We start from the raw sequence: 26,277 nt of genomic DNA, 5'->3' as shown, positions 1-26,277 counted from the left end.
GATGTTCGGGCGGTAAGGAGCTTGGGGGACAGGGTTGAAGGGTTTTGATAGATCGGGCGAGGGGATTTGTCAACTCATGGGAGGCCACGAGTTGCCGGACCAATAAATGGCTTCATCAAGGTAAGGAGCGACTGAAGTTGGAAGATGAAGGGAGCACAGAACATCTTCCGCGTCGAAAGTTGAAGTGGGGACTTTAGCGACAAGATGAAGGTGGTCACGTGCACAGCATTTCATTGCTCTCCCCATCACACATATGCATGCAATCCACACTTCATACTGCAAGCATTCCATCACTCGCTATCACTAGGCACATCCATAATGTCCTTCTCCCTCGCCCTCGTTGCCCGACCATTTTTCGTAGGCGTCTGCTTCAGAGACCTCAACGGCACAGACTTCGTAGGCCCCTTCGCTTTCCCCTTCTTCGCCGCCGGCTGGGGTGCAGGTGAAGCCGCAGAGACCGCGTCGTCATCCGCGGGTGCCGCTGCGGATGTTTCTCGCTGCGGCGGCGAACTAGCCTCCTCTTGCACCTCCTCGTCATCCCCCTCGCTGTCCTCATCCTCGGCATAGTTCTTCGCAGAAGAAGCGCGATTACTCTTCCTGCGCTCTCCCTCATTCTCTATCTTCTTCACAGCCTGACTCGCCTTCGATACCTTTCTGACCCCAGCTTTCTTCCGCTCTCCATTCGCACTGGCAGTCTTCGGCTTCTTCGCCGGCCGCGCAGACGTTGCATCCGACTTCCTCTTCTTCGGCCTCAAACTGTTCTTCACCAGGTCCTCCAGATTCTCCGCCAGCTCGTCGGGAAGGTATCGCGTCGACGCGATATCCTGCGCGACAGTGTGTCCAGCCAGCCTGCGGAACAATCCACTCGGGAGCATGATTCGACCAGAGGTGACCTGCAGCGACCAACCTTTGAGCTCGGCGAAATGGCGAATAATCGCCTCCGCCAGGTCAGAGATGACGTACAGGTTCTCGCTCTTCTCCGGGTCAATGCCGTCCTGCACTTGCTTCAGGCGCTGAGCGATGCCGTACAGCGTCGGCAGCATCGCCTGCGTGGCCACGTTCTTGAGATAGAACATGATGTATTCAAGAAAATCCTCAAGCTCCTCTGGCTTCCGACTGAAGTCTGGGTGGTGGGCGAGCAGGCTCAGCAGGCGGACAAAGACGCCCTCGATGACGCCGTCGTTCAACTTGGCCGACAGAGCCGCTCGCGACTTCAGCCACGTCACAGTAGATTGCATGGTCTCCTTGGTCGGCTCGAAGGCGTACAAAAAGGCAAGTGCATAGAAACGATTCGGCAGCACACCCGTACCGAGATATCTCTTCAAAGCTCTGACGAACCCCGCTCGGATCTCCGACGTGCTGTCCTGTGCTAGCGACGAAAGCCGGTTGAAATCCGCAGGAGTGAGGAAGTGATCGAGCTTATGGTTGCAGGACAGTTTGAGGAGCTGAATGGCAGCCGCGAGACGCAATTGCGCTTTGTGGTGGGTCGGAGTTGTGGCGGATTTGGACAGCTCACCGCCATCCCTGATCAGCGTGTTCAGGAGTTTGTACACTTTGTCAGCCGCCTCCTTCGTGGCTTCTTGCGCCTCTGTACTCTCATTGGCGACGTCCATCCCACGTAGACCATTGACCAGTATCTTCAGCGCCCACAGCTTCGCGGAGATGTCCTCGTCCAGATCATTTGACCATGCAAGGTCTTCGTCAGTCGCAATCGTCCTGTCATGCAACAAGACTTGGTGGATAGCGATATCCATGATGCTGTCGTCCAGGTCGGCGTACTCCTTATTGGCAAGCAGTTTTAATTGAGCAATGCTGGCCAGCCTTGCAAGAAAACCATCGTCACCATATGTGAAGTTGTCAATACACGCAGTCTGGATCTCCTTGATGTACATCTCCTTCTTATCGGCAGAAGACGTGATGACCGTGACGGCGTGCTTGGCAGCTTTCGGCGATTGACCATGAGCAGCAAACGCGACCATGGCCTTGTAGAACTCTCGGTCTTTGGGCAGGCCTTCGGGGAAACGCCGAGCGAAGCCAGCACATGCCTTGAGCGTATCCTCAGCGGCCGAATCGTCCGATCCAGCACGCGGGGTCTGCTTCTTCAGCGACTCACATAGCTCGTGCACATGCACTCGGAAGACTTGTGGGGCGTGGGTGGAGATCTCCTTGAGCACGTCGTGCGCTGCTGCGCCTAGGCCCCTTTCATCTGTACGAGAGATCTCCGCGATGGCTGGCACATGGCTTCGGTTGTACACCAGAATGGCCGCAGAGCGCACCAGGGGCAAGATCGTATCCCGCACACCAGACATGGCGCTTGGGGCCTCGTTGAATCGATTCGTCAGCTCCTTCATCGATCGAACGACCTTGCGGTAGTCGCTGGCAGGATCTAAGCAGAAACGGATGAGTTGGTAGCTCCTGCGATCGTGGTGCTTCGCAAACTTCTTCAAGTGCTCTGTGGCAAGGGCAGCATCTGGGTAGGAGTCCACGAGGACGGCGATCATCTTGTCGAGATCCTTTTTGGCGCTCTTGCCTTCACCATCCTTTTCCCCACTGTTCACCGCCTCGCATGCTTTCAGATACGATTCAACGTACTTTGCCATGGCTGGTCGCCTCTGCTGCAATCGGAAGAACACAACTTTGGCACGGTCTTCGAGGTCGCGAATGAAGACCAAGATTCGTTCCGCACGGAGGGCGTCAGGATTCGGAGTGTCGGCGGCTTCACGTTGACTTGCACTAGAGCGTTGAGGGTCTTCCTGCTTTGCCTTGATAGGAGGGTATGACACCGGTAAGAGGCAGTCAAACAGCACTTGCAGAACGGTGGCGTTGATCTCCTTTTTGTTGACGTACATCGCCTCAAAGATCTTGGATGGTATCCCGCCTAGCAGCTCGTGGACACTGGGATCCCCCTCTGCAATTGCTCCGGCGGCCACGCCCCAGATACGTGCGAGCAATACCATAGCCGTTGTGTGTACTTGCTGCTTGGTATCTTTCATCCGGTCTGCGAGGTTGCACAGGATTGAGCCGCTCGTCTTCACGCCACCACTCTTGCCAATCTTTTGGATGATGGCATGGAAGTCGAATAGCTCGACACTTTGTACAGCCGCAAGGCGAACACGCTCGTCGTTGTCCATGTGGAGTCTGGCTATGCAGTCCAGAAGTGCCTTTTCTTGATCATCATCCAAGCCCTTGCCGCCGCCAGAGGTAGCAAGAATGCGGCCGGCTGCGGAGACCCAGGCACTTCGAACTAGCGCAGACTTGTCTTTGTGTCGTTCAACGAATCGCTGGTATGTCGTTGAGTATACGGAAGAGAAGGCGTGAGGGGCTCGCGGCTGCAGAAGAGGGTTCTGCGGTTGTGACCTTGAGGCGTAATCCTCAAGTCTTTGCGGTGGATAAGCTGCAGGATCCAGCACCGCGGGTGATGGCGGCCCAGCGGCTCCAATTCCCGCAATCATGTCTCCGACAGTCTGAACAGCCATCATTCTGAGCTGTGGACTCTCGGCCTCGATTTCCGCTTCGATCTGAGGGACAACATTCTGGATGACGTCGGGAGAGGAGCGCCATAATTCCCGCAAAAGTCGATGCGCCTTCTCAACTTCAAGCAAGTCGTTTTCCGCAGGTGGAGTAAGCATGCCGTCGATTGACTCGTCATCGCTCTCGTCGTGTGTCCGCTTCTTCCCTCTCGACTTGCCCACTTTCGTAGTCGCCACGGTCTCGGATGCATCGATCAGCACCGAGCCAAAGTACTGTCCAACATATCGATTCATCTTGTCGGCACAAGTGTTGCACACAGAGAGAGCCATGTTGTAAGCGGGAGGGAGCTCGAGGGGGGCCTGCGCGGCCTTACTCTCTCCCTTTTTCGTCGTGGCCGACATTGAGTTCGGGTCTGCACGAAGGAATTGTGCGAGGATAATGTCCACGACACCGGACGGTAGGGCTGTACTTTCGTCCACCAGTGTGCATAGCATGCTCGTCATACTGTATTCCAGGTTCTTTGGCAGCTTCTCTGCCGTGCCTCCCCGTGCCACTCCTGACAGCACGTCGAAACAATTGGTGAAGAGGTCGAGCATGAGTTTGTCCGATCCAGTAATGTCCGTCAAGAGAATGATGCTCTTGACCGTAGTGAGCGACGTCAAGATGGCATTGTGCTGCTGGTTGAACGAGTCGGAGGGGTCGGCGAGAGCAGGGACAATGGTAGAAGTGAAGAGGGTGAAGATCTCCCTCAGCTGGCTCTTCTTGTAAGGTGCATCCGGCGCCAGCAATCTGAACATCTCCACGATGCATAGCATGGCGTATGCTCTGACTCCCTTGTCTTTGTGTCCGATGAGCTGCTCACTGGCGAGCTCCTGTGCTTTTGGAACCAGTGTCGCACGGTGCGCATCTTCTTGTTCGATGGATTCCAACTCTTCCGCGAGGGTCCTGAGCCGCGATAGCAGTTCGGTGACTGGGATCTGCTTTCCTGGGCGCCATGTTAATGGCTGGTCGAACTCCAGTCGCTGGCCACCTTCTTCCTCCTCTTCCTGAATCTCCGGTGCTGCAACCTCCTCGACCGCTTCCACGCTTGAAGCTCGTTTCCTGGCTCGCGGCATGTTCGATGTGAAGCAGTTGTTCACAGAAGTTTGCAGAAGCAAAACATTTCAAGGAGTCTTGCAGAGTTTGCGCCAGACGAGCTTGTCAAGGTGTTACAACCTGGTTGAAGTGAATGGCATGCGCGGAGCTTGAGCGTGCGTCGTTCAATTACGAAAGCGGGAGTCGCGTTAAGAGGTGCCTTAGCGCGTCGGGTTAAACTTTCTACGCCCAGCATTCACTTTACTGCGCTGTCTGTGCCCGTCACGTGTGTGAATGAGAAAGTGTGGCTCTCGGTCAAAGCAGACCTTCAACGTATGTAATAGCACAAACAAGGTGCCGTCCCTCAGTCACTATTTTTTCCAGCCCAGACACCTTCGCTAAAATTCAAACAAATCCGCCCCAGCACCAAACACCGCCTCACTGCTGCGGAATCTGAACATCCGCACTCGTCCACTGCCCAGCAACCAGATCTCGCGTGAATTCCGTGATATCATTGCCGACAGTCTGGTAAAAGACAACAATGTTATTTCCGCCGTCGCTGTCCGGAATGGCAGAGACGCTGAGGTGCGTCCCGGGGATGCCAGGCTCTCCTTGCACGGTGAAACTGTCTGCGGACACGATGGTGGTATTCTCGGCGGCCCAGGTGATGTTGTACCCGTTCATCGTGTACGTCGCATTCGACTGGGCGTAGAAGAAGTTGGTGTAGCCAAGCGAGGTGGAGGGTTCGAGATTTGGGATTGTAAAGGGTACTATTGAACCATTGTTAGTATGTCTTTGCGCGTCGGGAATGTGAGACGAAAAGAGCTCACCTTTTGTCCATTTATTGATCGGATGGCTGGCGGTGCTGGTCAAGCTGGTATTGGTGTCTCGCCAGTAGATTTCCGCCGCGTTGTCGGTATTCACAAACATCACATAAGTCACCGTGCCCGGGCCCCAGCTATAACACCCGACGCCGGCATGGCCATTTAGATTGTCAAACTGGCCTTGCGCGGTCCAGTTCTTATCGCCGTATCGCCAGCCATATTGGAGGAAGGTGTTGTCGTCGGAAGCATACCACATCCGCATCCCGTATTCGGTGGAAGCGTTCCCACTGCTCGGAAGCGGGGTGTGCAGGTAATTGCTGTCGCCGTAGTCGTTGCCGTACCAGCAGGCCTGCATTCCCACTTGGTCGGCATCGTTGGCCTGCAGCTGCGCTTCGTTGATCTCTCCGTCCACCCAGACTAACGTAGTGTTCGTCTGGGAGCGCTGCTTGATCATGTTGTTTTCGTCGATATCTGGATGCCGGTTAGCGGGGAATACCATCGCGGTACGGGATACAATACTCACAGAAGATGTGCCACGCGTCGACGCCATCGACAGAATAGGACACTGCGGAGATGGGCGTGCTGTTCTTCGCATCAACCGCCACTACCTCCGAGGTAGTACCTCCGACCCAGTCGCCATTTTGCTGCAGTTTCATGTATCGGATGTCTCCTGTCCACTACATCGGAGTCAGCGTAGCCAGGGCCGCGATGGGTTAACGATGAAGACACGTACATGTTGAAAATACATCACGATCGTCCCTTGGGCCGCATCCGATCCCGAGGGGCTAAAGGACTGCGAGGCCAAAGCAATTCCAGAGCCATTGAACGCTCCGGTGGTTGAGAAATACTTCTTATCGATAGCCCCGCCGATCAGATACTCGGTGTCCTTTGCCGGTGGCGTTGGGTTCCTGAAAAATGATGTTAGTGACAAGAACGGCCTCTAGTAACCGAGCATCACACATACGAGCTCGTGTGACCCAAGCCTACTCCAAGGCCAGCCCCCAGTGCAACCCCAAGTATCACAACGCCCACAAGGGCGACCAAAGCGAAGAACCACTTCTTCCTCAGTCCGCAATACTCCCTCTCGTTATTGGACCCTTCGCCATCGTAGCCCTGGTATCCAAATGTGCCGGGTGGGTATTTATGTTCGCTCTTCTGGGACCGCGAAGGCGTGAGCGCCGGAGCAGGCTCCTGATCGACAAAGTAGCTCTGCTTGTCGCTGGGAGCCGGCCCAACGACTTCTTTCGCGCCCTCCTCATCCCAGACGGATTCGAGGCCGGGCGACGAGGCTTTCCGCGCGGCCCGGCCTTTGAGCGATAGTCGGTGTTGCAGGTCGTAGGCTTCCGCCAAGCCGTATGGAGGGGCGCTGTCTGTGGAGGGGACATGCACGGGGCGATAGTGCGATTCAAAGGTTGGCGACTCGACGACTTCGGGAAGGTTTGCGCTCGGCCGGCGGTCCCAGGGTATGGATGCGAAGGTGTTGGTGCCGGTCTCTGAGCTGGGGGATACTGGGCTGTCCATGTTGGCTGGGAGAGCTGCGGAGGGCCAAGAGCGGGCGCCGCCTGGATCCCCGATACGAGCTGCGTCGACTGATGCAAAAGACGTCGAGACAAAGAGGTGGGAGGAAAGAAAGCGGGAAGGAAGTGGAAGATGCGGGAGGGGTTAAGAGACCCGACCAAACTTTTGCGCGCCCGCGGGAGGCGCACTGCGAGGGTGCAAGGTGTATACGAGTCTTCTGTTCTCGTCCCCTCCCTCACGAGGTGTAAGGTTTCAGACCAGCAGCAGCTTGGCCGATGCCGCGGAGCAGCATCTTACTGTTCCCATTGCCTTCCAAACATCTACTGCATCGCAAGCTGCACGCACGATGCACGACATACTCGATGGCAACGTGCGCATCTGTCGTTCTTGGCGGGCTGAAATGCGGCGCAGCTGGGATGTTTGGTAGGAACAGGCGTGTGTGGTGGGCTGACCGCTCGCAGGTTGCCAACCCTGCCGCCCCACTTTTCCCGTCGCTACCAGCTCGTATTCCTCCGGCCCAGACGCGTCCATTCAAGGCTCCGGCCAGGAAAGGCAAACACCGGCCAAACTTCCACCGCGGTCGACCAGGGCAAGCTGGTGCAGTTGGTTGGCATATAGACCACGACGATTCCGAAGGCAACCCCTGGTGGCGCAGGGTATGGTTGTTCTGGTGCAGTGTATACTCCTGGTCTTGAGAGTGGACACCAGTTCGCAGGCGACATCCTGGTCGGGCTCTCATCTGCTACGGTGTGTGTGGCAACAAAAAGCCTATCTTGCAGCTCACTGCAGCCGTCCTGGCTTGCTTGTTCCTATATGGGAGTAGCTTCGAGCTTCTTGATCAACCGCTCTTCCACCCCATCCAGGATATACCAATGCTCAATCACCTCCAGGTTCTCCACTTCCGCGGCGAATATCTTGTCGGGATTGTCGGCGCCGCCCATTGGACTCCCCATTTGTGCCTGAGCCATCTGCTGTGTCACCTGTGCTGCGGCTGGACGGAGTTGTTAGCACCCGGCCCACCCGTTGTAGATGCTCGCCAGTACTCACCATTGTTGCTGCCCAAGATGAAGTTGTACACTGGTTGCAGCCCAAACAGCGTGAGGAAATACCAGCTGAGACTGCTCACCCATCGCACATCCAGATCCCTCGTTCCGACACCTGCTTGTAGCATCTGCTTGAACTGCGGCGTAAGCGGGAAAGGGAGTTTCACTACCACCCCATATACATTAGCATTCCCGTACCAGCCTCACCACGTCACAGCCGCCAGACAAGACATACTGATGACATAGCCCGAAAAGAAGGCATTGATCCACCCCATGATCAAGCTCTGCGGCACCATCATAGCCACGTTCCCCTTCATGGCGCCCATCATATTTTCCATCATCGCCGGATCAGAAATGGGATTCGGCTTGGCTCCTCTCGCCTCCGGATCCGCGAGGAACTTGCCCTCCTTTGCATTGTCAATCCACCATTCTTTCCGCTTCTCAAACGCCGACTTGGAGATTTGCGGAAAGGCCACGCGGAGGCCCTGGGATCGCAGGAGGTAGCGCTGCTCTCGCAGTTTCTCGATGATTTGGCGCTTGGGCGTCGTTTGGAGGAGGGTGCTCATGTAGTGGCGAAGGATGCCGGTGAGGATCATGACTACGGTGATGGGGAGCAGGATCCAGTAGCTGGAGGAGAAGGTCAGCGTGAGTTGGAGCGAAGGTGGACGCTCTGCGGATGGGACATACAAGAGTGCCGGATCTCGGTGGATCTGCTGATCCATCTGAGCTGCCATGTCGACGTATTGACGCCGGGTGGGCAGGAGTAGGTGGGTGATGAGGTTGTGAGAGTGTAAGGCAGACTTGCAGATGGGATGCATCGAATTCACCATTGTATCCTTTGGCCAAGACTTTTGGCCGCAGCCAGTCTGAACGCCAGCTATTGAAGGACAGCTGGATACTTCACACGTCCCAACTACACGCCTCGCGTCCAATTGTCCTCCCGAGCATTAGATATGCACTGAAAGCAGGAATCAAAACAAATCAATCAGCACGTCGCATCCTCCCAACCCACCACACTCAACCATGGCGGAAAGCAAAATCTCCCCCTACTCCCTGAACGACCTCAAAAACACCACCGACGATGCAATGGGAAACTACCTCCGCGGCCTCAAATTCAAGCAAGACAACTCCAAGCTCGACTTCCGGCTCGCGGTCGGCTACACCTCCGTGATCATCGCGGGCGCGCTGTTCGCAGCGGATTACAAACTGGGCTGGGAAGCGACCAAGGGCTGGACGGCGTACGCTGTTGCGGCGTACGCGTTGCTCAATGCTACTTTCACGTACTGGATGTGGGGGGTGGAGAAGGGGCTTGTTTTTGAGGGGACCAAAAATGGGAAGAAGGTGAGGAGGGTGTCGACTGGTATGAATCGAGAGGGCGAAGGCTAATTGATTGGGCTAGGTGACGCTTGCGTCGAAGACGAAGAAACACGATCCCACATACTACCTCACAGTCACGACCCGCGCGTCGTCGAGCTCAGCGAACTCCTCGACACGGCAATTGAAGGCTCCTTTCACTACTTGGTTCACGGCGGATGGATACTTTGTTGCGCAGCCTTTTCAGAAGTGGCTGGCGGGGAGCGTGAATGCCATCGGAGAGGAGGATGTCAAGAATGCGTCTGTGGATGAGAAGGTGTTGGCACCGAGCCCAAATGGCGCGGCAATGGCTACCAGTGTGGACACTCCAACGTCCAGCAGTAAGAGGAACAAGAAGAAGGGGTGATGTCGGCGACAATGTCTTGTAGCTTGAACGTCCTTTTTGATCTCAGTCTCCACGCTTCTCCACATCCGCGTCAATATACGTCCTCGATAATTATTGTGGGTGAGCCATAGACACGCAGCTGGGTCTAATGACAGGGTCTTACATAGACATTACGGTCAGCGACCTACCTGGAACAACAGAACGATGAACCCATATGGTCTTTTGACATGCGACAAACCGTACCGTACCTCGAACTGACGTGCATTGCTCACGTGTAGAGCGCATTGAATGCCAATCAATGGCCAAAAGTTCTCCAGCATCCTCCCAAACAGGTGTGAGTGTATGTTTCAGCATTTGAATTGCATTTGAATGACTATCGCCCTTCGTACAAGACGCCGATGTAGTGCAATGTCTACCCGCCGCAATGCTCGCAGAAGTGACGCTTCTTCGCTTTGTAGCCCACTCCCACAACACCACAGCCACCCTGCCACTACGGCTCCCTTATTTCTTCTTCTTGTCACTGGCGCCTCCCTTCAGCTTGGCAGTCCCTCGGAACTCCTTAGCACGGTTCTTCCTCTGCTTGCCTGTTTGTGAATCATCGTTAGCATCCTGCTGTTGCCTCTACCCACTTGGGGTCCACAATGCACGTACGTTGCTGTCTGCTCGCCTTCTCCACCTTTGTCGCCTGTCCATATCTGATGAGTCTGTAGCGGGGCTCGAACTGCTTCATGGCCTCGGCCGAGTCGTAGACGAGGGCGAAGCCGGTGCTCTTGCCGCCACCGTATTGTGTCCGGAAGCCGAAGCATGAGACCTGGTCCTTGGAGGCTTTGTAGAGTTCGCCGAGTTTGCCGCGGAGCTCGTCCTTACTGACATTCGGGCGGCCGGGGTGGAGGACGTCACTGTTGGGGTGATGTTAGTAGTGATTCACGATGCGGTCGGCCAATGTTGATGCTGGTGGGCGCCAGGGCGAGGAGACGGGTGGTATACGCACACGACCATCTGTTTGCGTCCGAGGAGCGGGTTGCGGATGAACTTGCGCGTGCGCAAGGTCACCTGAGTGTCGGCCATGTTGATATCTGGCGACTGTTTGAGGGTTGTGGGATGGATTGGAGATGGCTCGCCTGCAGACAGAAGTTCTCTGATTGGGGTTGCTGGAAAATTGAAGTTGGTGCGGGTCGGCTTTTGCCGGAGGTCTTGGCGATTTCTCGCTTGCCTGAGGCATCAACTTTACAAAGTCACTCGACCACACCCTTCGATTGGGAATTAACATTCATTACGATTCATCTTCATGGATCCACAACTCATCCTCTTCAGACGCCAGTACTTCCAGCTGTTCGACACGGCGTTTCTTTGCTGGCCACCTAAGCCTCTATTGCGCGATATAGATGTCCAAGGCTGGTTGTATACCAATTTGTTCGATGCACAACGCAATCCTCAACTCCCACCGGAGAGTTATCAAATCCGGATTCTCAAGCCATTGCTCAATAGAATTGAGAATGCTATTGAGGATCCCGAAGAAGATGTAGGTCTCTTTCGTCGAACTTAATACTTCGAGATATCAATGTTGCATGTCCATTCTTTTGCTCTTTTCTGATCGCCTTTGCCGATCGTAGGACATCTCTGACGATCTCATGACACATCTCTCCTCACTCATGTCAATGCAACTGCCTGCAGAAACCACTGCTGTGCAACAAAAGGCATACGTGACGTTCTCATGTCTTTCGCCATCTGCTCACTCATCCAACACGCCCAACGAAGAGCCCACAATCACACTCCTCGAGCGCAGACATCTCATCTCGGGTTCTCTCACCACGGGCTATCGAACCTGGGAAGCGGCGCTGCATCTAGGATCATACCTTCTCACCTCAGAGGGTAGTTCATTAATCGCCGGCAAGAATGTGCTTGAGCTCGGGGCAGGCACCGGCTTTATCTCCATTCTTTGTGCCAAACACCTCGAAGCTAAGCATCTCACCACTACCGACGGTGATGAAGGCGTCATCGAATCGCTCAAGGAGAACCTCTTCCTCAACGAATTGGACGACAAGAATGTCAACGCAAGTGTTCTGCGATGGGGCCATGGCTTGGCTGGGAGCTGGGTGGAAGAGGAGTGTGAAACATGGCCGTATGACGTTGTCTTGGGTGCAGACATTGTATGCATGCCCTTCATGTTGCTTTCGGTTGACCGGCCGCTGATGAGCCACAGACATATGAGAAGCCCGCCATTGCAGCCCTCATTACTACACTGCGGCTTCTCTTCAATCTGCTGCCGGGCCTCAAGGTGCTTATTGCAGGAGCCGTCAGAAACATCGAGACTTTTGAGACGTTCAGACAAGCTTGTGGTAAGATTGTCTCCTATTGCTGGCCGTCATGCGATTTGCTAATACGGAAGCCTAGTGCGGAGTAAATTCAACGTCCACGAGATCGACTTTGAAGCGAAACCGATGAGAGAACAAATTGCCTTGTTCTATGCGACTGCGGTGCCGCTGAAAATCTTGTCCATCACTGGACCAGACCCCGGTATTGCTAAATAAATTTCACTTCGACTTTCGGCACGGGCGGGATCATTTTGAGACTGGCCAGGTCATCGAAGACTTCCAGCAGCGATTCGCATGAGTCGACGAATCCATGCCAGCCACTGATTGAATGTCAGCATACCCGCTTCAACGGCGCTCTTCGCAGGAACTTGACTTACAGCTTACGGCTCTTATCCATGCTGTAAGAAGTCAGCGAGAGGACGTCAAAGGGAAACCTTGATCTTCACAAACCTTAAAATGAGCGCACTAGAGCGGCACAAGGTCCCGTCGAGGAAACCAAACACTCGGTCGACATCAACCAGCTCCTTTTGACCGAGGCCGTTTTCCTCGGCGATCGCAGCCCACGCCTCCTGCACTTCTTTCCCCTTGGCCCACTCGGTCATCTTAAACTTGCGTCTCGTCACGCCCTTTGATCCATAGCCTCGCGGGTTGAAGCGGGTTTCGGTAGCCGTACAAGCGTCGTCGGGCTGCGGACCGCTCCACTCCAGACCATACCCTACCTCAAGTCAGCGAGCAATACCTTTTCTCCATATCTCGGCGAATCCTTACATCCCGCGATCAGCGGCCAGAATCTCTCCCAAGTGAAAGCGCTGTTGTCACATGTGTTGTACTTTTCGTTCGGCGGGCCAAGCAAAACAGCCCACTCCTCCATGAACGCATTCATCATCGAGCTTGAAGTAGACTGAAGCGCCTGCCACGACACAATATCGCCTGGGAATTCCAAAGTGCGATTCAGCTTCTTGCACACCGCAGCATAGACCGCCAGCGGGAAAGCAGCATTCATCGCCGCATCAGGCACGGCGCCGAGAATCGGCCCAGGCATGCAAACATTCCATCCACAGCCTGTCTCCGCGCAGTACTTCCAGAGCACATCTTCCTGCGGGTAGTAGAAGTTTGGCTCGAGCGTGACACGCGGGTCCGATTCTTCCTGCGGTAGCTTCGTCGGACCCAGGTGGCCTCCGTAGTTCTTCGCGCCGGTTTGCAGTAGCACTCTCTTCGGCTGGATGGATGCCAGTTTCAACGAGTTGAGGAAGTTCTCCAGTAGCGCGGAGTTCACTCGGCACATCTCCTCTGCGTCTGACCAGAGGCCTTGGCCAGGTTTCGGCTGGACTTGGATGTATGAGAAGAAGAAGACATGGTCGACGGCTGTTACGTTGCGTTTCTTGAGCTCGGCTGCTATCTCCTGCGGGTCTTTGAGGAAGTCGAGGGGGATGTGCTCGACGTGGTCTGGCAATCCACCCGGGATTAAGGGCGGTCGACGCGAAAGACAGTATATCTTCTTCCAGAGTTGAGGGCTCTGCGACAGCACTCTGTACATGTAATAGCCGCTGATGCCATTGGCGCCGGTAATGATTGCTGTCAGGCCGTTGAGGTTGGAGGGGTAGACGGGCAGGCCGTGATAGATGCCTTGCGAGTGGACGGATTGGGTGGACATTTTGATATATTCGCCAAGAAGAGATAGCGGTTGGGGAATACGAGCCTACCTTACCTTGGAGTCGGAAGGGCAGTCTTCACCACGGGCATGACAGCATTCGGAGGTGTAGATGCGGGGCTGTGGGACTACATGGCAGCTTTTGGACCTATTCGTAACGCGATACAGAATGTCAGACCCGGCAATGACGAGAGTCGAAGGGTCTACATCTCGACATGGCAGAAGGCTGTAGCTCGCAATCCGCCCAGCATGCCACCTCTCAGCATGCTCACGGCAGCCTTGGAGACAGGCATGCACTGGACGACAACCCTCCTCGGCCGACCCGTAGGAGATAAGACGAGACTACGCCAAGAATCGAAGATGACGAATGCGGTCAAGACGGAGCCGGACAAGAGCAGTCGGGTCTCGGCACGACACATGATTGGCTGCGGCGCCGGATCCAAGACGTCCGCCGCACCCGACTGGGCCGTCTTTGTCTCCGCCAAAGTCCGCTCCGGTGGTTGTCGTCCTATTTCGGGGATCCGCGTTATCTCCATGTCCATGATGACTGGTGGTATAAGTATGTCGTGATGCCTCGCTTACAAAAGGGCTGTCAGACTTCATATACCAACCATCTGCCACCTTGTCTAGAGATACATATCACTCTGGAATCCATCAGTTCGCATATACCTGCGACCAATTCAACCTACCGACATCAACTTCACTCACCTTCACTATCATCATGGGCTTCAAGCGAAGGTCTTCCGGCGGCAAGCTCAGCAAAACTTCCTCCAACTCATCTCTCGACCAAGTGCTCCGCGATATGACACTCCCGCTGGCCCCGAGAGAAGACAAGAGCAACATGAGTGACGAGACTCGCCGGGAACGCTTCTCCGTCAAGTGCAGGAGGGGATCGATGGAGCCGTGGAGGAGTGCTCAGCCTCTGCCAACAAGCCAGGGCTGAGTGAAACGTCAAAGATCGAGGGGATCTTTCCGAACATCGAACGAAGCAAATTGCAATCAACATGGAGCCGATGAAGAGATCGAGTTGGCTACCCGCTAGCTGTCGACCTTCCAATGAACGAACGAACGAGCTCTCCACACCATGTCCGAGGCAGACAGCACAGAACACGGCAACGCAGCGCCAAAGGACCAACAACAGGGAGAAATGGCTTGCATGTAACTGCAGAGTCCTGGCGAGGAGCCAAGTCACCGGGGGAAGTTGGTGGAGAAGTGGGTAACGTGGAGAGGTCCTGAAATATGCAGCAAAGCACTGCGAGTATGTAATTTGTCGAAGGGATAGTTTCGCAATACGAAATGCACCATCCATCGATGACCGATGATCGGCTTTCCTTGTTTCCCACGAGTCACCATCAAAGAGGAAAAGGGTGGGTCCCTGGCTTCCTCCTGAGCATGTTTTCTTTGTGGCTCTTGGGCTGCGAGCGGCCACGTCGTGCATGGCATCGATGGACTGTGGTTGGATGATGGGCCGAGAGAGACCCCACGACCCTCAGGAAAAGGAATCTTCCCCTTGCAAGCGTTGCATCTTTCGCGTAGACCTGCTCCCTTGCCCACAACCGTAGCAGCCCGACGTCGGAGCTCCCTGCAGTAGCCAGGAGCAGCGCTTCCAGACCAATTGATCAGCGCACGCGGAGAAGCGCGGGAGATCGGCTGCGTTTTTCCCTGACACACGCGCGGCAGGGGAGGTGGACACGGAATTTCGTAGCCCTTCCTATGCCGACCGACCACACGCGTTCTCCTCCACCACACGCGCTTGATTGCTATTTTTCGAAGAGCAGGATTGCTTGGGCGTCTTGGGCTGACGCGCCGCCGCACCCGCACCCCACGTGTTTCATTGAAGCGATGCGTGTCGGCCCACAAAACGCGGCTGGGTGAATGAATTGAATGGAGACGTGTCTGCTCTGCCTTTATTGTGTGGGCGGTGTGCGAACGGGCGTGCATGCATGCGTGCTTGCACGGCACATTTTCGTCTTTTTTCTGTGTCACGCTAGCACGCCATCCTCTTCCTTCAAGGTACGACAATATCACGACTCATCAGACTCATCTTCCCTCTTCTTTTCCCTCACACTCGCTCTTCTATTCACTTCCTCACTGCCGTCCCTCGCTCCGGCTTTGTATGTCCTCCTGCCCTTCACACTCGCTTAGATTGCCAAAGCCGGGGAAAGCCACGCCATATCTCGCGATAACAACGGGAGATAACGAAATCCACGGCCCCTCGCATTGCGACACCCGGATGCTTGTCCCCAGCATTCCAAGACATTACTTCCATCCAACTCGGCCCCAATGAATTCCAAAGCCCATCGGAGACCGCCCTTGGGCCCGCATCGCAACTCCAAAACCACCGTGTACCGCAGAAGTCTGAACGTCAGCCACGCTCATTCTACTAGCACCAGATCGCTCTCCGGCTCCAGGAAGTCCATGTCGGTGGAAGCCAGTGAAGACGAGGAAATGGCTGGTCTTCCGCAATTCTGCACGACCTGCGAGAAACAGATTGTCTGCCCGAGCAATTCCATCCTCTACTGCTCCGAAGCGTATGTCCTCCTCCTCCACGTTCAACCTACCGCATAAGCTGACTCATCTCCCAGATGTCGAAGAAAGGACGCCGTTCGCCCCATCTCCGCACCATCAACCATCCTCCGCACATCCAGCATCCCATCCGCATCCACATACTTCGCCCTCCCGGAGCCCGAGATCATCCCCCCGCGCTCCCCAACCATCATGCGACCCACATCCTTCTACTTCCAAGACAACCACCCCACATCCGACTCCACTTCGCCAACCACCACCGACGACGCAGACGAAGTCGGCAGCGACGATCCCGACTCCCGCGAAGCGTTCACTTCTCTCGACGCATCCCCTTCGCGTCACCATCGCCGACATTCGCCTCACCACCGCTCATCGAAACCCGACAACCGCAATTCTATTCTCACCGATGGCATCCCTTCACTCAGTCACACGCCCAGCTCCTCCGTCGGCACCGTCGCCTCACTCGACACCCGGCCCTTACCATCCAGGCATCCCCATCGGTCGAGCAGCACGATTGCCCCGAAATCCATCGATTTGGTTATTCCGTCGTTCGAGTATGCGCGGGGGGAGGTTTTGACCAGCGCGAGCCTGGCGAGTAGTGCGAGTGGAAAGACGGCGTTTCGTCGGAGGAGTGTCGAGGATTGAGGTGGGGGCAGCTTCGTGGTCCGCGGGAGCAGCACTTCATGCTTCTCCATTGCATGTTCGACGTTATGACTTGTAATCGCCTGCGTGGGTGAAAGTTTTGTTGCTGAAGCGAGCAAATTTGATAGATTTAGAGTCTCTATTATAGATATGATGATACCCCAGAATCAAACGGTCAATAAGTGCCCGGTCAGAGCATTAGGCGTCTGCTCTACCCTTCAACTACCACTTGCGTGCCCCCTTTCGTCTTCCTTTCCGGCCCAGAGTCTCCTTGGATATTGTACCCCGGCGGCTCCACGTCACTCAAAGTAATCTCGCCGTGTGCACCAGTATCTCCGTTCACAACACCATGCTCAAGAGTCGTCGAGGCTCTCATCCGATCAACCCGCCTCCTCCATGGCCTATAGCACGCCACGGCCAAGAGTCCAAAAACAATAAAAGACCCACAAATGCCACCGCCAATGATGTCGTAATTATCTCCCGCGACTCGCACACCGTGCCAGAAGCCCCCGCTCAGATCCGGCCGCACGTTGACCACCATATTCAGCAATTGCACAGTTCCAATCACCACCGCCACCATCACCGTAATGGCCGTCAGAATACACTGGTAATACAACACGGCAATCGCATCCTTCGCCAGGCGCGCAGAAGTGTACAGGCTCATCATCGCCGCGCCGTCAAAGGTGTCGAGCAAACACATGCCGGCGGTAAACAGGACGGGGAAGATCAGGATGAGCCAGAACGAGGTCCCCGACGCCGCTTCAATGGATGCAATCCCGAGGAGTGCGATTTCCGACGACGTGTCGAAGCCTAGGCCGAACAGCACGCCGACGGGATACATTTTCCACGGCCGGTCGACGATCTTGAGCGCTTTGCGCAGTAGTGCGGACATGGGTCCTGCGCCGTCGAAGTTGAAATCGAGGGCTGACGGCGTGGTGGGGGATGCGATGGCGCGGCGGAGTTGCTGGTGCAGTCTGTGGAAGATGTAGGCGTTCATGGCGCCGAGGAGGAGGAGGAAGGCGGCGGAGACGGAGGAGCCGATGATGGAGCCTACCTGCGAGATGGAGCCGAAGCGCTGCGAAATGGCGGCCGAGCTGGCGGCGACGACGATGGAGGTGATGATGACGATGGTCGAGTGGCCGAGGGAGAAGAAGGTGCCGACTGTGACGGGGCGTTGGCCGGCGGCGACGAGCCGGCGGGTCATGAGGTCGATGGCGGAGATGTGGTCGGCGTCGAGGGCGTGCCGGAGGCCGAGAGTGTATGATAGGACGGCGGTTGTGACGAGAGGGGTGTGGAAGGCGAGGACGATTCCACAGGCTGCCCATACTAGTAGGTTGATTGCTACAAGTAGCAGTATGATTGCTACAGCCGGTCCAGGAAGGCGTTTGAGTAAAGGGATATGCGCCTGGTATCTCGCGCCATTGGCTTTGATTTTTTGAGTCAGTGCGGTCCATCGGCGTGGAGTACCAGATGAAGCACTCTCCATTTGAACGGCCGTTGAATATTGCAATACGGGATTGATTTCATTCAGGTGAAACCAAGCTCCGTCGGACTCGCGACCATTTAGTAGGGTAGGGTGAGGTGATTGGTATGCGGGGTTCGGCGCCGCGCCAAGATGATAAGACCTTCGATTTCGGCCATCAAGGCGCTTTGCCAAGACACAAACTCGCATTCGTTCCACCGAACCCGAAACTATTCGTAAGGGCAGCATTTACAGTATGCTGCTGGGCCGCGTGGGGGATATAGTTGCAATTGAACTCTTCCGCAGGGTTGCCTGGAGATTCCAGATTGAGCGTCGGGGGCAGCACGTTCTGCGCGCTGTGTTAGTCAGGACCAAGACGAAGATCCATGGTCGGACTTACGTGATGGACGGCAAGAATGGTGAAGATGGCTTCCACAGCGCCAGCAGCTCCAAGTAAATGCCCAATCGCACCCTTCGTGCTGCTGACATTGATGTCCGCCGCATGTTGCTTCCCTTCCGAGCCGAGGAGCAGCCGCTTGATTGCTCTGTTTTCCGCAGCATCGCCCAATACTGTGGAAGTAGCATGCGCATTCACATAGTCCACGTCAGATGGCCGTATCTCCGCGTGCCTCAAAGCTTGTCTCATGGCGAGGAATGCGCCCTCGCCGTCTTCTCGAGGAGCGGTCATGTGAAAGGCATCGGAAGAGAGTCCATAGCCTTTGACTTCGGCGTAAATCTTTGCATTACGTGCCTTTGCGTGCTCGAGCTCCTGGAATGCGTCAGTACGGCGGAACTCCCGTGATTGAAAGCCCACTGACCTCTAGTACAACAACGCCTGCTCCTTCACCGATTACAAAGCCATTGCGATTCTTGTCAAAGGGCCGTGATGCAAGTTGCGGGCTGTCGTTCCAGTCGGTAGCAAGACTCCTGGCTCGAGCAAAGCCAGCGATGGCTAGCGGGTGAATGCACGACTCTGCGCCCCCAGCAACCATCACATCTGCATCACCGAATGCAATGAGTCGAGAAGCGTCACCGATAGCATGTAGACCCGTGGTGCAGGCGGTAGTCGCAGCATGATTAGGTCCTTTGAATCCATGACGAATGGAAATGTGCCCGGCAGCCAGGTTGATCAAGAGTCGAGGAACGAACAATGGCGAGACTTTGCGATAACCATGGGTGTGAAAAGACACGGATGCGTTGTACGCCTCGTCTAGATTCCCGATTCCAGATCCCACAGTCACACCTGTCCTTTCAAGCTGGTGCGGTGACGAAGGGTGCCAGTCGGCATCGTCCAGTGCTTCGTCGGCGGCGGCAATGGCATATTGAGCAAAAAGGGCCATTTGACGCTCCTCACTGGCGGGCAACCAGTCTTTCGCTTGCCAACGTCCATCTTCCCGACTCCCTTGTGGCACTAGTCCAGCAACACGACTTGGAAGAGACGCAAATGATGGGCCCAGGGCTGAAGTGGATCCGATGCCGCATGAAGCGTCCAGCAAGCGTTTCCAGGTCGCTTTAGCGCCTGCGGCAAGTGGTGTGATGGCTCCCAGGCCGGTCACGACGACTTTCCGCATAGGCGGCCGTCATTGATGACTCTCCGGGGTGGCGAGGGGCGGAAGAGTTGCAGATGACTTGAACATGGCCGCATCTCAGCGCGCGCCTCAGAGAAGTGAACGTTTTCAGGTGGACCAAGCGCCAGTACGCTAAGCTCGTTTCGTCGACGCAACTCTACCTTATGTGCCTCACCGGACGTCACCTTGTACAGTAAACCACCTTGTGTCAGCGACAGCACTTCGAAGGCGCGCTTCCTTGCCATCGCGGACGAGGTGGATCCTGAATAAACGATCTGCGGCCGGGCAGACAGCGTGTGAGCCCGAACGAGCGAGGCTCGCCTTGCTGAGTCAGACGATCTGATGGATGACTGGCATTGATGTATGTAGGCGACTGTGAGGCTGAAGAATGGGCTCCGCCCTTCCGTTTCAGTCTCACAGGTAGGTATCATACGTGGGGTCGGACTCAAAAGCGTGGAGTCCCCGCAGATCCATTCTCTTCTCCACCTTAACCTGCATACACCTTCGTCACTATCCGCCAACATGGCTATCACATTGAAAGACGCGACCCTTCCACAGGATTTCCACCGAATGGGGGAGCTCATAGTGGATGCATGGCAAGACTATAGCTTCTGGACAGCGATTCAACACGAGGCGACTCGTGAAGATGCGGTGGCATGGATGCGCGACCGTTTTGCCGGCCTGTTCTCCAAACCGTACCACCATTTCTATGTCCTTGTGGACGAACAGAACGGGTAGCGAAGCTGTGCCTTTCCATTCCTGACTCTCCTGTGAGCACACTTCTGACAAAAGTCTTTCAATAGCAAGACTGTCGCCTTCACCGGGCTGCAGGCATATTGCACACATGAAGCCCATATTGATGACATGGCGGCTTACGATTCGCAGGTTCCCGCACACATCAGCGAGCAAGACAAGGCGGAACCCATGCAAATCCCTGAGATCCCAAAGGGCATGAGGGCAGAGTTGGTACCGACGTTCTTCGACGTCCTGGGAGCCGGGACCCGGCATGGTTACGACCCGGAAAAGGACTTTCGTATGCCCGCACAGTCCATGTGAGAGATTTGGCACGGAGGCTGACGACTTACTTTCTCCTTCAGACCGTCGAGGGACCTTTGTCGACCTGGATTACCAGAAGAAGGGGCTTGGCACGCGATTGACGAGATACTGCAACGACATTGCTGACCGTGCGGGAGCGCGAACCGTCGTTCCCGCGACGAAGAATTCGATTCAGATGTTCAAGTCGAACGAGTTTGTGGTCAAAGAGGAGTTCCATGTCGACTTGGAGCCTTACACGGGCCGAAAAGGGCTGGAGGATTTTTGGCTGCTGATTCGCGAGCCGCACCCGCCAAGTTCGTCAAAGTAGTGGGAGCGGTGGTGCTGGCGGTATTATGCAGTTCGGTCGCAAGATTGGCTGCGGTAAGAGGCATGATGGCCGCCATTTCTCATCTTTGTTGAGGGCACATAAGTTTGCAATAAACAGAAGGTATCAACGAAGAGTGAAAATCACGAGGATGAAGTGACATGCGTGCAGCCTTACGTACTCACCCGGCATACAATTTATAAGCGTCTCCGAAGCGGCGGTGAAAACATGAGCACGGCTGCGTACTTCTGGGCCGGCCTGACATCACCGACCGCCGAGGTACATGACCCCTCGGCACATGCATTAAGTAGCCACCACACACATCGTCTTTGAACATCACATCCCCTACACGCCGACTACCTCCACTCCCTCCTTGCCATCATGTCATTCCTCGGCGGCCCAGAATGCTCCACGGGCGCCAACCCCCTCGCCCAATTCCAGAAACAAACCTCCGCCGACACATCGTTACAGCGCGATCGCCTCGCCTCTCGCCAGGGCCCCCAATTGAACGGCTTCCGAACACAACAGGCCCGACCCGACGATGCCGCCTTCCAAGATTTTGCCCACGCGGGCCCGCAGATGGGCGAAGCGCTCCCCACCGGCGGCCTACATTTCGAACAGCTGCGAAGAGAGCAAGAGCTGCTGAAGCGGGGTGGCGCTGGGAGCCCGAACTGGGCGGGCGAGTTTGCACAGCACTCGCCTCACTTTGCACCGGAGGAGTTTGCACAGCAGCGGGGCGCTGGCTTCAATCCGCAGGAGTTTGCTAGCTTTCGGGCGCAACAGGCGCAGCCGCGGACGGCGAGCCCTTCGTATCAGCAACAGTCGTCGTTTCAGCAGCCCATGTATGGTGGTGGGGGGTTTGGGATGCAGCGGCCTATGTTTCAGTCGCAGTTTATGAATCGACCGCAGGAGCCGATGTACGAGGGGAAGGGGAAGGGCAGGGTGCAAGAGCTGAGTGATACGGACTGGGAGAAACAATTCGAGCAGCTGAGCACGGAAGATCAGACTGAAGAATTGGATAAAGAAGCGGAAGAGGCGATGGAGCGAGAGTTGAACCAGATTGACCGGTGAGTTGGGAATCGAGTGCTGGCATGGAGTTAGAGCTGACGACAGCAGGGATCTACTTGGCGACATGGACTATGCCGGTCACATGGGCGACGAATACGACCAGTGGAAAGACTTCGAGGGGCAGTTCGGGGAGGTTCCAACCCGCGACTTCCAGAATGCCCCAGAGTTCGGGACCTACATGTTTGAGGAGAACAATCTTTTCAAGGATGTCCCGAATGCATACGAGGAGGGGTTGAAAATCATGAGGGAAGGTGGCAATCTATCCATTGCTGCATTAGCATTTGAAGCGGCTGTTCAAAAGGATTCAGACTTCGTGGAAGCATGGGTGGCGCTTGGGCAGTCACAGGCACAAAACGAGAAAGAAGCACCTGCCATCCGGGCATTGGAACAGGCGTTGAAGCTGGATCCGAACAATCTGGAAGCATTGATGGGCCTGAGTGTGAGTTATACCAACGAAGGCTACGACTCTCTCGCATACCGAACCCTCGAACGCTGGGTCGGCGTCAAATATCCCCAACTCGGCGTCAAGCCTCGCGGCCTCGACGAAGAAGAAGACCTGGGTTTCACCGACCGTCACATCCTCCACGAGAACGTCACCAACCTCTTCCTCGAAGCCGCACAGCTCAACCCAGAAGGCTCCGACGTGGACGTCGACGTCCAAGTCGGCCTCGGCGTGCTCTTCTACGGCAGCGAAGACTACGACAAAGCGGTGGACTGCTTCAACGCCGCGCTGGAATCGACGCAGATTGGCGTGATGAAGCGCGAAGGCGAAGAGCACCTCCTCTGGAACCGGCTGGGCGCCACGCTCGCTAACAGCGGCAGGAGCGAGGAGGCCATCGAAGCCTACTCGCGCGCCCTCGACCTCAAGCCCAACTTTGTGCGCGCGCGCTACAACCTCGGCGTCTCGTGCATCAACCTCGGCGTGCAGGAGGAGGCGGCGGTGCACCTGCTCGGCGCGCTGAGCATGCACCGCGTGATGGAGCAGGAGGGCCGGGAGAAGGCGAAGGAGGTGCTGCAGGATGGGAGTGGGAGGGACGTGGACGATTCGATTGTGGAGGGGCTGTTGCAGCAGAATCAGAGTACGAATCTGTACGATACGCTGCGTAGGGTGTTTACGCAGATGGGGCGGCGCGATTTGAGTGAGATGGTGGGGCCGGATATGGATCTGGGGGCATTTAGGAAGGAGTTTGAGTTTTGAGCGAGGAAGAAGTGTGGGTGGTCATAAATGGTCAGGGACTTGACTGAGTGCTTGACGACATATTTGCATGACAAATCGACAAGTAGTCCTGAACTCATGTGATCCGACACACCTCTGTTGTAGAGACACATGAAAGTGACATGCTTCTCGTGATCTGCGGCTCTCTGCGGACAATCATTCGAGAATGACTTTGGTTAACCATGGAGGAGACTGAAAATCACGTGAGCTGAACGATCAACATGGGTTAAAGAGCGGGAGTACAGCCTCCCGCTAGCCCCCGACGCTCGGAAACCAATGACCTTGAGAAGGCCTCACCGCCCTGCAACGGGAAGGACGGAAGCGTTGGCAAGCGCATCAGGGGCATCAAGATCATCAAGCTCCTTATCACAACTTCACGCGGTGGTGATGGACGATGTGTCGCCATCGTAGCCTAGTACTGGATCCCATTCGTGCCCTCCGCCTGCATCTGCGACTTTCTTAGGGCAACCTGCTAGGCCAAATCTTGTTTGCCCAATGGTTCCACCTCAGATTACTATACATCTGGAATTGCTCTCAAATACTGACGCTTGGACAATGTGCCGCCATGCCGGGAACTGGGGAATCTGCCGGGCCTGCGTGGCCACAATGTTCAACACTAGTGGAGATGATGGAGAAGACGGACAGCCGGGACCATCTCATTCGAGCGGAGAATAACCACTCAGCCCCGGAGCATTCGACGCATCTGGCCACGTAGAGCGTGGATGGCCGCACGCGGCCGAATATCTTGACGCAACCCTCAAGAACAACCCAACGCCGCCGTGCCGCGGTAATGGTAAATCTCCGACAGTTGCGGCTGACGCAGATGTCCGATTCGGAGGCTTTGCACACGCGCCAAGCCAAAGTCTGCGCGGATCCCTGGTTCGATCACGTCTGGCTCGATGCTTATTCGAACGTGCTCCGCTCTTGCACCCCAACTTTCAACAAGATTCGGCCGCGAAAACCATGCACTCCGGCAATCCGCGTGCGCCCATTGACCTCATCGACCCAGCCATGCGTGATTGCCGTCTTGTGCCGGTGCCGCCCATGGCATACTATGGAAGCAGAGTCGAAGTCATCTCCTCAACTTATCCCGCAAGCAGAGTGCTCCATCGGCCCGTAGCAAGGCGAACGCCAGCGGAACGGCTCTCGGCAGATGTACGACGCCGCGTATACTAAGCCCTGGCCAATGCCGTGATCTCCCCCTGACTGCATCGTTCACGCTAGCTCAGGCACGATGACTCGACGGCGTTCCTTTCTTGACCTTCTCCACTCAATGTCCAACGTCACACGTACCATTGACAATTTTGACAGCCTCCGACAGACCTCCGACCACTTCGGTGCGGCAGATCGCTATGAAACCAGATCGCCCTTCCCATCCCGACCTTGGCATCCGCCGTCGTTCTGTCGCCATTTGCCGCCCAATCCGCTCCAATGGCTTACCCGTTGCCGTCCACCGAGAGATGAAGATCTCGTAGCCCCCACTGGAAAGCCTTTGACGCCATGGATACATCCGTCTCACACAGACAGCCCTGGTGCAAGCCAGCCCACATCTCGGCCATTGTACTGTGATGTGTCTACGCAATACTTCTCGGGCGAGCAGCATCACGATGCCTTCCCTCAGCCAAGGCAAGGACCTCGAACCAAAGAATGGCGGGTTGAAGGTAGGCTTACAAATTCCCACGTTCAATCTCAGAGTCAATGTCCTTATGCTTTACTCTTCATCTGGTTCTGGATACCATGGTCCAGGCACAACCACGCGGCGCTGCACAGTGGATACCTCCCACCGATCTGGGACGGTGCCTGGCTAGCCTCCAGCGTCTACGGCGTCAGTACACCCCTTTACGGAAGTCCAACTCCACATCAAGCGCTTGACATCCCGAACTACGCGTCTCACACACCACCAAAGTGGCCAACAGGTGCGGACACTATCCCCATCCGGCATCTCCCGTTGTCAAACGTCGACAATCCTGCCGACCAGGAGAATATTGACTTTCATATCAAATACCATCCCCGGTGGATCCCAACCTCCTGTTCGGTGCTTTTCCTCGGTGAGGAGGGTGGTGTGGGCAACAAACATCACGGGGGGCCCGCCTTCGCCATCATCGACGGACGTAAGTGGACGGGCCGATGCTGGCCCCAACTGCGTAAGCCCTTTCACACTCATCTCCTAGCAAGGCTGTCCACTTTTCGCCATCCTGTCGCCGAATATTTGAACGGAGGCCCATCCCTGTCGCTTCCCCGTCATCGTCCCCCATCGTTCTTTCCCATTCATTTCTCTTCTCAGTCGCTCATTGAAGGCTGTCGTTGAAAGATGAAGCTTCCCATTATCGCCGTTCAGGCCTTGCTGCCCCTCGTCTGGGCCGCGCCCTTCCCCTGGCAGTCTCCCGATCACTCGTGGGGAACCACGACGACCGAGTCGCCATGGACGCCCGCGACCCAATCGCCAAACTCCACCCCGACATGGGGCTGGTCTTCCAAATCTACCGAGTCCCCTGCGTGGACGCATTCTTCCAAGTCAACTGAATCCCCAGTGTGGACGCATTCTTCCAAGTCGACTGAATCCCCGATGTGGACGGCTACCAGCAAATCGACTCAATCGCCGGTGTGGACGATTACCAGCCAATCCACTGAGTCTCCTGTGCAGACTTCTACAAGCCAATCGACCAGTCAATCGACACTGTCTCCTGTCTCGCCGCCGACTCACTCCACCGCGACTCAATCCACCGTGTCGCCCACGGAGACCTCGAGCCAGTCCACCGTGTCGCCCACGCAGACCTCAAGCCAATCCACCGTGTCGCCTACGGAGACCTCGAGCCAATCCACCTCGAGCCAATCCACCT

The 26,277-nt window shown here is 55.8% G+C and overlaps 13 protein-coding genes across 13 annotated transcripts; 5 read left to right on the top strand and 8 right to left on the bottom strand.

Annotated features, from left to right (window-relative positions):
* Positions 1-158: 158 nt before the first annotated feature.
* On the bottom strand, positions 159-4,759 carry BDY17DRAFT_301178 (uncharacterized protein). The gene has a single exon (XM_033734196.1). It carries the CDS (start codon positions 4,584-4,586, stop codon positions 291-293), a length of 4,296 nt encoding a protein of 1,431 aa, XP_033587917.1. The 5' UTR covers positions 4,587-4,759; the 3' UTR covers positions 159-290.
* Positions 4,760-4,983: 224 nt separating this feature from the next.
* Positions 4,984-6,117, bottom strand: BDY17DRAFT_254528 (uncharacterized protein; the record flags this gene model as incomplete). Its single annotated transcript, XM_033731440.1, has 4 exons — positions 4,984-5,315; positions 5,376-5,840; positions 5,893-6,046; positions 6,103-6,117. 4 exons carry the CDS (start codon positions 6,115-6,117, stop codon positions 4,984-4,986), a joined length of 966 nt encoding a protein of 321 aa, XP_033587916.1.
* A 1,579-nt stretch (positions 6,118-7,696) lies between these two features.
* On the bottom strand, positions 7,697-8,664 carry BDY17DRAFT_254034 (integral membrane protein DUF106-domain-containing protein; the record flags this gene model as incomplete). Its single annotated transcript, XM_033731391.1, has 4 exons — positions 7,697-7,878; positions 7,935-8,132; positions 8,166-8,557; positions 8,618-8,664. 4 exons carry the CDS (start codon positions 8,662-8,664, stop codon positions 7,697-7,699), a joined length of 819 nt encoding a protein of 272 aa, XP_033587915.1.
* Positions 8,665-8,820: 156 nt separating this feature from the next.
* On the top strand, positions 8,821-9,840 carry BDY17DRAFT_301171 (microsomal signal peptidase 25 kDa subunit-domain-containing protein). The gene is made up of 2 exons (XM_033734195.1): positions 8,821-9,271; positions 9,330-9,840. Exons 1-2 carry the CDS (start codon positions 8,954-8,956, stop codon positions 9,648-9,650), a joined length of 639 nt encoding a protein of 212 aa, XP_033587914.1. The 5' UTR covers positions 8,821-8,953; the 3' UTR covers positions 9,651-9,840.
* Positions 9,839-10,764, bottom strand: BDY17DRAFT_301169 (ribosomal protein L23/L15e core domain-containing protein). Its single transcript, XM_033734194.1, has 3 exons — positions 10,621-10,764; positions 10,281-10,528; positions 9,839-10,213 (listed from the first exon to the last, which is right to left on the bottom strand). Exons 1-3 carry the CDS (start codon positions 10,695-10,697, stop codon positions 10,131-10,133), a joined length of 408 nt encoding a protein of 135 aa, XP_033587913.1. The 5' UTR covers positions 10,698-10,764; the 3' UTR covers positions 9,839-10,130.
* Positions 10,765-10,907: 143 nt separating this feature from the next.
* On the top strand, positions 10,908-12,659 carry BDY17DRAFT_269206 (putative methyltransferase-domain-containing protein). Its single transcript, XM_033731931.1, has 4 exons — positions 10,908-11,151; positions 11,243-11,779; positions 11,833-11,968; positions 12,024-12,659. Exons 1-4 carry the CDS (start codon positions 10,918-10,920, stop codon positions 12,158-12,160), a joined length of 1,044 nt encoding a protein of 347 aa, XP_033587912.1. The 5' UTR covers positions 10,908-10,917; the 3' UTR covers positions 12,161-12,659.
* BDY17DRAFT_283723 (uncharacterized protein) lies at positions 11,963-13,598 on the bottom strand (the record flags this gene model as incomplete). Its single annotated transcript, XM_033732084.1, has 4 exons — positions 11,963-12,264; positions 12,322-12,342; positions 12,395-12,659; positions 12,713-13,598. 4 exons carry the CDS (start codon positions 13,596-13,598, stop codon positions 12,153-12,155), a joined length of 1,284 nt encoding a protein of 427 aa, XP_033587911.1. The 3' UTR covers positions 11,963-12,152.
* Positions 13,599-14,117: 519 nt separating this feature from the next.
* Positions 14,118-15,262, bottom strand: BDY17DRAFT_301164 (uncharacterized protein). The gene has a single exon (XM_033734193.1). It carries the CDS (start codon positions 15,031-15,033, stop codon positions 14,371-14,373), a length of 663 nt encoding a protein of 220 aa, XP_033587910.1. The 5' UTR covers positions 15,034-15,262; the 3' UTR covers positions 14,118-14,370.
* Positions 15,263-15,707: 445 nt separating this feature from the next.
* Positions 15,708-16,870, top strand: BDY17DRAFT_186912 (uncharacterized protein). The gene is made up of 3 exons (XM_033729971.1): positions 15,708-16,126; positions 16,181-16,609; positions 16,703-16,870. Exons 1-3 carry the CDS (start codon positions 15,879-15,881, stop codon positions 16,764-16,766), a joined length of 741 nt encoding a protein of 246 aa, XP_033587909.1. The 5' UTR covers positions 15,708-15,878; the 3' UTR covers positions 16,767-16,870.
* Positions 16,871-17,062: 192 nt separating this feature from the next.
* On the bottom strand, positions 17,063-18,249 carry BDY17DRAFT_317975 (high-affinity nickel-transport protein-domain-containing protein; the record flags this gene model as incomplete). The annotated part of the gene is made up of 2 exons (XM_033736150.1): positions 17,063-17,076; positions 17,112-18,249. The coding sequence occupies 2 exons, from the start codon at positions 18,247-18,249 to the stop codon at positions 17,063-17,065; spliced, it is 1,152 nt and encodes a 383-aa protein (XP_033587908.1).
* Positions 18,250-18,403: 154 nt separating this feature from the next.
* BDY17DRAFT_254525 (ketoacyl synthase domain-containing protein) lies at positions 18,404-19,796 on the bottom strand (the record flags this gene model as incomplete). The annotated part of the gene is made up of 3 exons (XM_033731439.1): positions 18,404-18,574; positions 18,626-18,994; positions 19,044-19,796. The coding sequence occupies 3 exons, from the start codon at positions 19,794-19,796 to the stop codon at positions 18,404-18,406; spliced, it is 1,293 nt and encodes a 430-aa protein (XP_033587907.1).
* Positions 19,797-19,875: 79 nt separating this feature from the next.
* Positions 19,876-21,310, top strand: BDY17DRAFT_186922 (uncharacterized protein). The gene is made up of 4 exons (XM_033729972.1): positions 19,876-20,527; positions 20,597-20,624; positions 20,679-20,826; positions 20,891-21,310. The coding sequence occupies exons 1-4, from the start codon at positions 20,316-20,318 to the stop codon at positions 21,154-21,156; spliced, it is 654 nt and encodes a 217-aa protein (XP_033587906.1). The 5' UTR covers positions 19,876-20,315; the 3' UTR covers positions 21,157-21,310.
* Positions 21,311-21,391: 81 nt separating this feature from the next.
* On the top strand, positions 21,392-23,892 carry BDY17DRAFT_301157 (uncharacterized protein). Its single transcript, XM_033734192.1, has 2 exons — positions 21,392-22,220; positions 22,270-23,892. The coding sequence occupies exons 1-2, from the start codon at positions 21,535-21,537 to the stop codon at positions 23,417-23,419; spliced, it is 1,836 nt and encodes a 611-aa protein (XP_033587905.1). The 5' UTR covers positions 21,392-21,534; the 3' UTR covers positions 23,420-23,892.
* The last annotated feature ends 2,385 nt before the right edge of the window (positions 23,893-26,277 follow it).

This window comes from Neohortaea acidophila (assembly GCF_010093505.1).
Source record: "Neohortaea acidophila strain CBS 113389 unplaced genomic scaffold BDY17scaffold_8, whole genome shotgun sequence".
NCBI lineage: Eukaryota > Fungi > Ascomycota > Dothideomycetes > Mycosphaerellales > Teratosphaeriaceae > Neohortaea > Neohortaea acidophila.
The sequence above is the reverse complement of the archived record's forward strand: the minus strand, read 5'-3'. Positions and strand labels throughout refer to the sequence as shown.